Consider the following 12,416-nt stretch of genomic DNA (forward strand, 5'->3'; position numbering starts at 1 on the left):
CGGCCGGTTGGGCCAGGTGGGCTGGCCTGGCCTGTGAGCTGGGCCGCCTGGTCCAGTGGGGGGTGCCCTTTTTTGTTTTTGTTTTGTTTTCTGTTTTTATTTTTCTTTTATTTATTTTCTTGTTTCTGTTTTCTTTTACTTAATTAATAGTTTATAGTTTTACAAAAAGTGAAACCCACTCCTAAATTAGATTTGTAAAATCAACTGTTCTCACAAAAAGTTTGGGACAAAAGTAAAGTACCTTGTATTCTTTATTGATTAAAAAGCATTTAAGTTATTGTTTCAGTCACTGTTTTATTTATTTTAGCGCATTCAAATACTTTTGAAAATTGTTAGTTTCTCCACCATTAATACTTAGGATTTATTTGGCTCACTCCGAACATTTTAGTTTTAATATTTAAAAACTTTTATTGTTTGCTTGATCTTGAATTTGAATTTGAATCGGTTTTGAACTAATGCGAGATTAACAACAGTAATCGAGGTGACGTGGCATCATTAATAAAATGTTACTGTAGCTTAATTATCCAGGCGTCACATTGAGCGTCCCTAGAAAGCTTCTCATCCCATGTAAGACACGCTTGCAAGCGTGTCTACATGGTTGAGACGGTCCGTGGGGATACGCTTCAAGGAAACTTTAGTAAAACGGCTCTATAGTTGCCTAGAGATTGAACAATACGTCCCTAAGTATGAATTGAGCGTGTCTAGTGACTGTTTTGGTGTAGTGCCGACGCCTCCAAGCCGGACGAAAACCATAGGTCCAACACCACCGGACGCTCGTCCGCCCTTCAGAAGGAGGAGAACACCGACTGTGGGCTCCCAGCCATGGCATCGAGTGGGAGAGGGGGAGGGGAAGGAGGGCCCCGCCATGGCCGGAGTGGCGAATGACGATGAAGGAGGTGGACGCCTTAGTCGGGGTGGCAAATGTCGGGAGGGGTGGATGCCGGCGCTGTAGTGGCGCTCGGCGGGCTCAAGGGAGGGAGAGAGCACCGCTCAGGAGAGGGAGAGCGTCGAGGAGATCAATGTTGAAGATGGTCAATAGAAGTACATATTGTCAGCTGATACTTTCTTCTTCATCATCCACATCATTTGGAGTTTGAAAACCTAGTGCATTGAGAGAAGAGCGCGAAAACCTAGTGTCACCTTTACAACAAATGAAGCCGAAAAGATGTAGATACCTCTGACCTCATGGTAACCTTTTTATTTTAACTGGAAATATCACATTTCATTATTGAACTTGGCCAGATAAATTGCTTGCTACAAAGCTTTGTGCACAAAGTGGGACATGACCTTATCGTCGGTCTTATGACTTGGATTCACTAAACATCCATGCACCAAATGTGGCAAGAGCCGTGGGCGATAATCAACCTTGCACCATAAAAAAAAATCATGGAACTTCTTTTCTTTGTTTTCTGATGAATGAAAGTGGGGAAATAGTCATGCTTCCTGTTCTATAGACAATAGAGTCCGGAATCCGCAAGAAAAATTCTATGTAGTGAACAAAATTTCAGGTGCGCATGTCTCCAACCCAGTCACCTTTTTTTTTAGGGGTTCCAACTTCCAACCCAGTATATGGCCCAGTCTCTCCATAAGCACAATTCTGAAATCCCCAGCCCTGCAGCACAGAGAGTCGCACACCATTTTGAATCCTAGACACGGCACTGCCGCCGCGACCGGCGGCGGGGCGGCGGAGGCATACGGTGTGTCGTCGTGCCTTCGATCCTCGCCCCTCCGGATCCTCGCCCCTCCTGCCCCAGGTGGGAGCTGGCGAGCGGCGTCGCCTTCCCCCGTTCTCTGGGGCTCCTGCAGCAACCGAGCCACTCCGTAAGTTCGTTTTGTTTCCTGTTCTCATATATATGATACTTGTGTGCGGTGGGTTGATGAATTAGGTTCAGTTGCTCTGGTGATTAAGTTATGTGGGTTATCTGATTGCTTTGTGAGTATTAACGACTAGCAAGATTGTTCGTTACTTAGTTGTTCACATGCTTGTTTAGATTAAATTGCTTAACTGAATCCAGTTTAGTACATGTCCATCATGCTTATAGTTAATGTTCGAACTAAACATGTTGCTCGTGAATAATTTGGGTGCAAGTCCACATCTAGGTTAAGAACGGAAAGCTTGTTCTGGTGCAAATTGACTCTGTCCTGAAGTAAAGTTGACAGCCTCTCAGTTATATACCCTATATTGTTTGTCCTGTCCATATTTTGCAATGCAAGGATTTCTTTCTTCCAAATTTTAATAAAATATTCTTCAAATGACCGCCCATGTATTCAAGAAAAGAAAATCCCTTTCAACTTTCTGCGTGGCACATGTTCGCTGATCAAGATCACAAATTAGGGTACATGTCAAATGATAATGAAAGTTTTTCTCTTTACCTGTTAGGATGATAACGCAGGAGTTGACTTCAGTTCTGTTCATAGAAACATAGCAGACTTGTTTCCCTAAACTGCCATATCTCCTTTGTTGCTTGTCTTCTGTTTTGCTATGAACAAGCAACTTACTTAGTGTACTATTTTCTGCATGTATTGTATTTTTAGTGATATGTGGTAGACTGCACACTAATTTAGGCTCCCTGTCACCTGGAAATGCTAGGAAAGTTTAATCTGGATTCTGAAGCAATGAGTACCTGTAAAAAGGCCAGGGCGGAAGGTATATGTATTGTTAGTTTAGACAGACTGAGCAGCCTACCGCCAGAGATAAAGGGCAACATCCTCTCCCTTTTGAATGTCGAAGAAGCAGTTAGGACTTGCACCTTATCAAGTACTTGGAGGGATGCATGGGCTAATATGCCAAAAATATCTCTGCGCGATGGAGGTTTTGCACGAACCAAGTTCGTTACGTTGGTCGATATGGTGCTATCACTCCACAAAGGAACTATAGAAGAGTGTCATATTTCAGGTACCAAAGATTACCATGATGAGTTCGGTAGGTGGATGCTCATGCTGTCAAGAAGATCTCCAAGATCAGTTATAATCAAGTTGAACTCAGGGCCAATGTATAGGATTCCCTCATGCCTCTTTTCTCTCGGCGATCTGAAGTCTCTGCGACTGAAAAACTGCATTATCAGCTTGCCCCGGGTATTCCAAGGTTTCAAGAGCCTAACTTACCTCAGCCTGAGCTTTTTCTCCTCCACAGACAGGGATATCCAAAATCTGATCTCCTTTTGTCCTGAACTGACTTATTTGAGATTAACTTCTTTTGAGGGCATCAAATGTCTAAACATTCAATCTCCTACACTGGAAGATCTTCTTGTTGATGGGTACTTTGAAGACATTAATTTGGATGCCCCTAATCTGGAGGAGGCCATTCTCTCTCTTGATCTCAAAGCTAAATCATATCAATTTGTTCCAATTGCGCATGACAAGGAAAGCCATATCAAGCAGTCATTGGGAAACCTGAGTGACATCCAAATGCTTTTAGTTGGTGGTTTTTTCATGAAGGTGAGCTATTATTTGCTCCAACATTACTATGGCCTTCTTCTGCCGTCTAACTAATCTATGTTGCCATTTCCATTTTTTTCCTTTTCTTTTTGCAGTATCTATCAATGGGGTGCATAGTTACGAAGCTCCCTGTCGTGTTTACTCGCCTAGAGGATATTTATCTTGTGATATGCCTTTCGGACCAGAGGCAAGTCTTGACCGCGTGTTCCTTATTTCAGAATGCCCCCAACTTGAAGAACCTTGGGATGTTGGTATGTATGCCTCCAGTAAATCCTCTCCCTCCCTCGATCATCCAATCCATGCTCGTTGAGTTTACGGCACCTAATCGGTTGTGAGAAAAAAAATGCAGAGTTACCCTTCGCGCACATGGGATCAGGATCAAGCTAGCATTCAAGAGCTTACCCTGCAAATGCAAATGGACCATCTCGTAACAGCTAGTGTGAAAGAATTTAGGGGTCGGGACTACGAAGTCGATTTCGTGGCAAAGCTACTGACCTGGGCACCTGCTTTGGAAAAAGTGAAATTAGAGTGGAAGGATGAAATAGACCGCAGCATGGTTCTTACCAAGCTATTAGCTCTGCCGAGAGTGTCTCCCAGGGCCAAGGTCATTGTTACATGATAAGTATGCTCCCACATCACTTTGCTGAGTTAATTTGCTGCCAGGTAGAACTATTTTGGCAAATTGTAGGTTCGTTTTGCTTCCTGTTCTCATATATTTGAAATTCAAGACTTGTGTGAGGTGGATTCATGAATTATATTCATTTGCTTCATGAGGCCTAGTTGTGTGATTAAGTTATGTGGGTTATCGGATTGCTCTGCTAAATCTGCTAATGGGACTATTGCTTTCTTACTTTCAATGGAACACCACATGCCTGATGCTATTGAAGAAGGCAGCACAGATACGATAATTGAGAGACATTTGGAGTCAGCCATATGAGTACCTCTCAAACCACTCCGGGACAGTTCCAATGACGGCAAGAGATAGGTCTGTCTCTTGTCGGCATCAGTGCACTTGACGGTGGAGATCACATCTGTTCAGCCGATGCAGATCACATTTTTCTGAAAGGAGGATGCAGATCACATTGGTTGGGATGGAGGGGATGCGGTGCCCGTCTTGCTCGGATGTTCTAGCAAAAACCTTGCCGTTTGAGACGAGGATCCAAGGCAGTTGGTTGGCGTGTCGGTGGGCCTTGACGACGTAGAGCCCAATGCCACGAGTGACAGCGCGCGAGATCGGTGGCGCCACTGCCAGTGATGAGGCCGAGGAGTTGCGGTGGGACATCGGACCACGACGAAGTCGACGTCTATGTATAGCTTCTGTACTTATGTACGTATTGTAACACAACCATTATATATAATGAGATAAGCCACCCCTAGAGGGTTGCGCTGGTTCCCCAAAACTTATTGTCTTACATGGTATCACGCTAGGTTACGATCGCTTCCGCTTCTAAACCCTAAAACCCGCACCGCCGCCGCAGCCGCCGCCGCAGCCGCCGCCGCCTTCACCGCAGCCGCCGCGCCACCGATCACGCCGCCGCCATGACGAGCGCAGCCACCACCGGTTCCACTGCTGCGGGCTTCCTCCCGGCCTCTCTTGCGGCTCTGCTCAACCTCCCGCTCGATGCCGTCTCCGTTCCGGCTCCGATCGGGACAAGGAGCATCGGCTCCGTCTTCTCCACGCCGCCGGCGCCCTCGCTTGGGCGTGACCTCGTAGTCCATCAAGCTCTCCGCCGACAACTACATCTTCTGGCGTGCGCAGGTTCTTCCGCTCTTGGGGAGTCACTACCTGCTAGGCTACGTCGACGGATCGCTTCCCTGCCCACCCGCGCTGGTAGACAGCGTGCACGGTCCGGTCTACAATCTGGCCCATCGCGTCTGGACGGGGCAGGACCAGGCGAACCTCTCCTCCATCCAGGGGTCGCTCTCGCCGGCAGTTGCCGGCCTTGTTGTCTTCGCGAAGACGTCTCATGAGGCCTGGACCATCCTTGAGCGCACCTTTGCAGCACAATCCCAGGCTCGTGTCTCTGCACTCCGTCGTCAGCTTGGAGAGTGTCAGAAGCTTGACTCCACTGCCACTGAGTTCTACAACAAGGTCAAGGGCCTCGCCGACACATTGGCTTCCATTGGACAGCCCCTCACCGACTCCGAGTTCAACTCGTTTATTGTCAATGGTCTTGATGAGGAGTATGATGCCTTAGTCGAGATCATCAACGAGCGGGGCAACTCGACACCCATGCTGGCACACGAGGTTTTCTCTCGGCTCCTTCTCACTGAGCAACGGATCGAGACTCGCCGCACCAGGGGCACTGGCTCCCTCTCGGCCAACGCCGCCACCAAGGGTGGCCGCTCTTCTTCATCACCCCGGTCTCCCTTGGGGCTGCCACTGTCGTCCGCCTCGGCCCCCCCACCTACTGCGACCTTACCGGGGGCTGGCGGTCCACGTGTGTGTCAACTTTGTGGCCGCGATGGGCACTGGGCCTCCAAGTGTCATAAGCGCTTCCAGCGAAGCTTCCTTGGTCTTGGCAATGACGGCAAAGATACACGCAACAATGCCCGTCAGGTCGCCATGGCTGATCGTCCCGCGCCGCAGAAGCAACAGGGACACACTCAGTCCTACTCCATCGATCCACACTGGTACATGGACTCTGGGGCGACAGATCATCTGACCAGTGAGATGGGGAAGCTTCACACTCGTGAACCCTATCATGGCTCCGACAAGATCCACACCGCCAATGGAGCAGGTATGCACATCTCTCATATTGGTCAAGCATCTCTTCTCACTAGACATGCCAATAGGAATCTTCAGCTTCGCAATGTTCTTCGAGTTCCATCTGTGACCCGTAATCTTCTTTCAGTTCCTAAACTCACACGTGATAATAATGTGCTTTGTGAATTTCACCCTTTTGATCTTTTTATTAAGGATCGGGGCACGAGGGACATTCTTCTTAGTGGGCGGTTGTGCCAGGGCCTCTACCGTCTGGAGCATCCTGGCGTCGCTCGCGTTTTCAGTGGAGTTCGGGTCTCTCCGTCACAGTGGCATGCTCGTCTTGGTCACCCGGCCACACCTATTGTCCGTCATATTTTGCGTCGTCATGAGCTTCCTAGTTTGTCTAGTAATAAAGATGTAGCAGTGTGTGATGCTTGTCAGCAGGGGAAGAGTCATCAACTTCCTTTTTTGGAGTCCAGTCGTGAGGTGAAACATCCTTTAGAACTTGTGTTTTCAGATGTATGGGGTCCTGCTCAGACTTCTGTCAGTGGTCATAATTACTATATCAGTTTCGTTGATGCTTATAGTCGCTTTACCTGGCTTTACCTTATTAAACGCAAATCTGATGTGTTTGATATTTTTGTTCAGTTTCAAAAACATGTTGAACGTCTTCTCAAGCATAAAATTGTTCATGTCCAGTCGGATTGGGGGGGCGAGTATCGTAACCTCAACTCTTTCTTTCAGTCGCTTGGGATAGCTCATCGTTTAGCATGTCCACATACACATCAGCAGAATGGTTCAGTTGAACGTAAGCATCGTCATATTGTTGAAGCTGGTCTTACTCTTTTGGCCCATGCATCTGTTCCATTTCGGTTTTGGAGTGATGCTTTCACCACTGCATGCTTTCTCATCAACCGTACTCCTACTCGTGTTTTAAACATGAAGACTCCCATTGAGGTTCTCCTTAATGAACAACCTGATTATACCTTTCTCAAGGTATTTGGGTGTGCTTGCTGGCCGCATCTTCGTCCATATAACAAGCGCAAGCTTGAGTTTCGTTCTAAGAAGTGTGTTTTTCTTGGCTATAGCTCTCTTCATAAAGGTTACAAATGTCTTCATGTTCCCACTAATTGTGTCTATATATCTCGGGACGTCGTGTTTGATGAGCATGTTTTTCCCTTTGCCAACCTTCCTGTGTCTACTGTCGAACCACCATCCCTGAATTCATCCTCTGTTGCTTCTGACCAATTTGATGATGTTGCATACTCTCCTTTGCTGTTACCTAACCATGGTGCAGGAACCGGACGTGGAGCTCGTTTGGAGCTGTTGGAGGATTCACCATCATCATCGTCGTCTTCTGCTGGGCACGTCGATCGCCCTATGTTGCATGGCGTCGATTCACGTGCCCATGCATGGTCACCCGACGAGCCCGTCGCGCCGAGCATCTCCACTGCTCGGTCCGCTACGCCAGCGATCGCCGAGTTTCCAGCGGCTCGGCCTTTTTCGCCAGCGGCCGCCGAGTCGCCCGCGGCTCGGCCCGTCACGCCGTCTTCGCCTGCGGCTCGGCCCGTCACGCCGTCTTCGCCCGTGGCTCGGGTCCTCACGTCGCCTTTATCCGCGGATCGGCCCGCGACACCGGCCGCGCCACGGCCCACTATGCCGAGCTCGCCAACGGCCCGGTCTGTGATGCCGGAGTCGCCAGCTGCTTCGTCTGCTCTGCCGGTTTCGCCGGTGGGCCGGCCTTCTTCGTCGACCGAGTCCGAGGCTACTGTGACTGGCTCCTCGTCACCGGCTGACTCGTCAATGTCGCCGTCCTCCAGCCCGTTGCAGGCTGCTCCGTCGACCTCGGTGGTTCCTGTGTCCCGACCACATACACGCAGTCGCAGTGGCATTTTCAAACCTAAGGAACGTAAGGATGGTACGGTTGCTTGGTTGGCTGCTTGTTTGGCTGCTGCTGTTGCGGATCCATCTTCTGAGCCTCGCTCATATCAGGCTGCCCTGCGCATTCCACATTGGCGAGAGGCTATGGAGCAGGAGTTTCATGCTCTTCTTCGTAACAAGACATGGACTCTCGTTCCTCCACCACCACGGGTAAATGTTATTGACTCAAAATGGGTATTCAAAGTGAAGAAGCATTCGGATGGATCTATTGAGCGTTACAAAGCGCGACTTGTTGCTCGCGGTTTTCGGCAGCGTCATGGTCTTGACTATGAGGACACCTTCAGTCCTGTCATCAAGCCTACCACTATTCGGCTTCTTCTCTCCATTGCTGTTTCTCGTGGTTGGTCACTTCGTCAACTTGATGTGCAGAATGCTTTTCTACATGGATTTTTGGAGGAAGAGGTTTATATGAAACAGCCGCCTGGTTTCTCTGATCCTGATCGTCCTGACTATATCTGTCGTCTTTCCAAAGCACTATATGGTTTGAAGCAAGCTCCTCGTGCCTGGCATGCCCGCCTTGCCTCTGCCCTTCGTGCTCATGGGTTTGTGCCGTCCACTGCTGACACTTCATTATTTCTTCTACAGAAGCCAGAAGTCACTATGTATCTTTTGGTATATGTCGATGATATTATCCTTGTCAGCTCTTCTCAGTATGCTGCTAATGCTCTTGTCTGCTCTCTTGGTGCTGATTTTGCGGTCAAAGATCTTGGGAAGCTTCACTACTTTCTTGGAGTTGAGGTCACTTCTCGTGCTACTGGTCTTGTCCTTACGCAGAAGAAGTACTCCTTGGAGTTGTTACAAAGAGCTGGCATGCTGAAGTGCAAACCGACCACCACACCCATGTCGTCTACCGACAAGATAACAGCTGTTGATGGTGAGCTTTTGTCTCCTGCGGACGCCACAGAGTACAAGAGCATTGTTGGTGGACTTCAGTACTTGACGATCACGAGACCAGATATCTCTTATGTTGTTAACAGGGTTTGTCAGTATCTTCAGGCTCCCAGAGATACTCATTGGCTGCTGTTAAACGCATTCTTCATTATGTTCAGTTCACCCTGACATTTGGTATGCATATTCGGCCGACTTCCTCTCGGGTCCTTTCGGCCTTCTCTGATGCAGATTGGGCTGGTAGTCCAGATGACAGGCGATCCACGGGGGGTTATGCAGTATTCTTTGGCCCTAATTTGATCGCGTGGAGTGCTCGGAAACAGGCTACTGTGTCACGTAGCAGTACTGAAGCTGAGTACAAGGCTGTGGCTAATGCTACTGCAGAGATTATTTGGGTGCAGTCTTTGCTTCAGGAGTTGGGTTTGTCTCAACCACAGCCTCCTATTCTTTGGTGTGATTACATCGGTGCTACATACCTTTCTGCAAATCCAGTATTTCATGCCCGAACGAAACACATTGAAGTTGACTATCACTTTGTACGGGAACGTGTATCGCAGAAGCAACTCCAGATCAAGTTTATCTCATCTAAGGATCAACTTGCAGACATCTTCACTAAGCCTTTACCGCTGCCACAGTTTGAGGCTTGTAGGCGCAATCTTACCCTTCTCAGTTCTTTAGAAAGTGGCTAAGATTGAGGGAGGGTGTTAGACTATGTATAGCTTCTGTACTTATGTACGTATTGTAACACAACCATTATATATAATGAGATAAGCCACCCCTAGAAGGTTGCGCTGGTTCCCCAAAACTTATTGTCTTACAACGTCATCATCGATCGCTGGCTGCATGGGCGGCCGAGATCAAGGCACAGCGTTTTTTCCCCTTGTGTGCGATGCCACTGCAAGGAATTACGTGCTGGGATGGGGACCTATAGATGGCAACGGCGTGCTGGGCGTTACTCTGTTACGTACCCGAACCGGAAAAGGTATATCGTGAGCTGGGCATTAGTCTTTTTACCCGAACCAGAAAAGGACTTCTTCTTCTCGATACCTATATGTACCGGACCAGTAATACAACTGGCTGATGAGCCGCGCGCAAACGTTGGTCGAATTCTGTTTCGATCTCCAACCTACGATCGACCATGCACTCGTCATTGCCGGATCTGCCACCGGAATTGGTCCGCGAGATCTGCGGCCGCCTGCACGACGTCGCCGACTTCGTCCGCTTCCATGCCGTTTGTAAGTCATGGCGCGATTCATACCATCCAGTGACGGCCCATCAGTTCCTGCCGTGGCTCCTTGCGCCTAGTATGGTGGACGACGACTCCCTCAAACTCAGATGTGTCTTCTCCAACATGAGCTACCGCGCCCCGCCGCTGCCGCCAATATCTCGCACCAACGGCCAGATGAACTGGGTCGCCAATGCTAACGGCACCGCCATCCGCTACTTCACTGCTTCCCCCGACGGGCTGACCTTCCATGACCCTCTCGCCGGAGAGCTCATGACCCACATGCCTCCGTTCCCAAATGAGGGGGTCGATGGACGGTTGGGGGAGAATCCCAGTGGCATCATTTACAGCGATGGTACCATGCTTTTGTACAGCAAGCATTACAGCAGCGAACAAAACACCACCGAGTTCAAGGCGGCGCTCCTGCGTCCCGGGGACAATGAGTGGACCTTTGTCAAAAGGACCCTCGAATCCCCCTACTATGGAGAGTTTTGTGTTGCGTATCACGCTAGGAAGATCCTTGTGACCGTGAAGAGCGACCTCTGGCACGTCGTGACAACACCATCCGCTGCCGCGAACTGCAACCAAGTGAGGATCCCCAATTTGTCGTGGATGCCACACGAGGATGATGGTTACTACTATGAGTACGGTTATGTGCTCGAGTCCCGTGGCGAGCTTATGTGGGTGTCGCTGCACATCAAGAAGGATTACCCAGACATGAGTAGGACAAGCATCCGTGACCTAGAACATGCGTTCTTGATGTCCGTGCACATGCTTGGGGAGGCCATTAAGGGACCGGAGAAGTTGCGGTGGGTGAGGAAGGTTGGTCAGAGCCTGGCTGACCGTGTCCTATTTCTGGGGTGGCCCAATAGTTTTGCCGTGGACGCGTCGAGGCTAGGCGTGACCGGCGGATTCACCTACTTCTTGTTCTATGACAACCACCCTCTACGTAGGCGAAGTGGTGTGTTCAGGTACAACCTCATCGACAACGCGGCCAAGTTCATTGAGTGGCTACCCCAAGGATGGGACAACGAGATGTGCACATGGGTCGTCCCCCAGCCCACCATTGCTCCAATCCACCAGGGTCGAGCAACTATTCCAAGAAGCAATAACATGATTCACATCCAAAGATGCTACGGCCCTCCTTTTGAGGTGTTGGTGCGCAACCTATCTCCCACAACGAAGAGCTCTCAGCTGGAACAGTTGTTCAACAAGTACGGCAGGGTGTCGAGCGCCAATGTGATGTACTACAAGAAGACCAAGACCTCACGGGGCATCGGCCTCGTCACGATCGCGATGATGCACGTCTGTCTAGAAGATGCACTTGCCGCCCTGGATGGGTTGGTTTTAGATGGACGCAGGGTCGAGGTTATCTCGGTCAACGGCATGCAACTACAATGATGACAGCGACGACGAATAAAGTCTTCCATTGGAGCGGTGTAGAATACTATAGTTTAGCGGCTTGACTAGTTGACGCGGATTTGGTGAACAAGGTTTCACGTGCACCCCTTATGAATAGTAAATTTTAAAAACCTAGAAAAGGATGCTGATTTCTTTTTGTAATATGGACTGTGCTAACGACCAGTCCATATTACAAAAAGAAATCAGCATCAAAGGACCAGTGACTAGCAGAAGTAGCGGCCGTGCATGCTGCGAGGCTGCAGTGTGCTGAGGAAAAAGTGGAGCAAAGTGTGCAGGAAACACCCGTGTCCAATTGATTTGAGTGTGCATGCATGCATGTGAGACAAAAAAGATGATGTCAGCAAATATTTCAACAGAATTTTAATTTTAAAACGTTTTGTAGTTCAAACCGTTGCTCCGATAAAAAAATTGTTTTCACATAAAAGATTCGTCGCGACGAGACCTTCAAAACTAGATCCCATATTGACATGTTTTGACGGCTTTTTTTGGAAGTAAAGTGTTATCACCCCTAGACTACATAAGTTATCACGTGTGTCATTCATAAGTTATCATGTTATTTACGCAGAAATTATCAGGACATAAAAATGGTTGTTTCAACCTTCTCTCCACGTACAAATGCATGCTTACACTAGAGGACAAAAAAATATGATGTTATCTTAGATAGATTATCCTTATTTCAAAAGTTCAAAATGTTTTATAGGTCAAACCATTTGTCCGATTCAAAATTCATTTCCCAAAAAAAAGTCCCGACAACACCATCAAAACTAGATCCCATGTTGGATGACTTGTGTGTGT

General features: G+C 48.6%; 2 protein-coding genes across 2 annotated transcripts; both read left to right on the forward strand.

The window, feature by feature from the left end:
- Positions 1-2,616: 2,616 nt before the first annotated feature.
- Positions 2,617-4,057, forward strand: LOC119282633 (F-box/FBD/LRR-repeat protein At1g13570-like). The gene is made up of 3 exons (XM_037562792.1): positions 2,617-3,438; positions 3,534-3,685; positions 3,775-4,057. Exons 1-3 carry the CDS (start codon positions 2,617-2,619, stop codon positions 4,055-4,057), a joined length of 1,257 nt encoding a protein of 418 aa, XP_037418689.1.
- Positions 4,058-10,112: 6,055 nt separating this feature from the next.
- Positions 10,113-11,600, forward strand: LOC119280284. The gene has a single exon (XM_037561186.1). It carries the CDS (start codon positions 10,113-10,115, stop codon positions 11,598-11,600), a length of 1,488 nt encoding a protein of 495 aa, XP_037417083.1.
- Positions 11,601-12,416: the final 816 nt, after the last annotated feature.

Source organism: Triticum dicoccoides, chromosome 3B (assembly GCF_002162155.2).
Source record: "Triticum dicoccoides isolate Atlit2015 ecotype Zavitan chromosome 3B, WEW_v2.0, whole genome shotgun sequence".
Lineage (NCBI taxonomy): Eukaryota > Viridiplantae > Streptophyta > Magnoliopsida > Poales > Poaceae > Triticum > Triticum dicoccoides.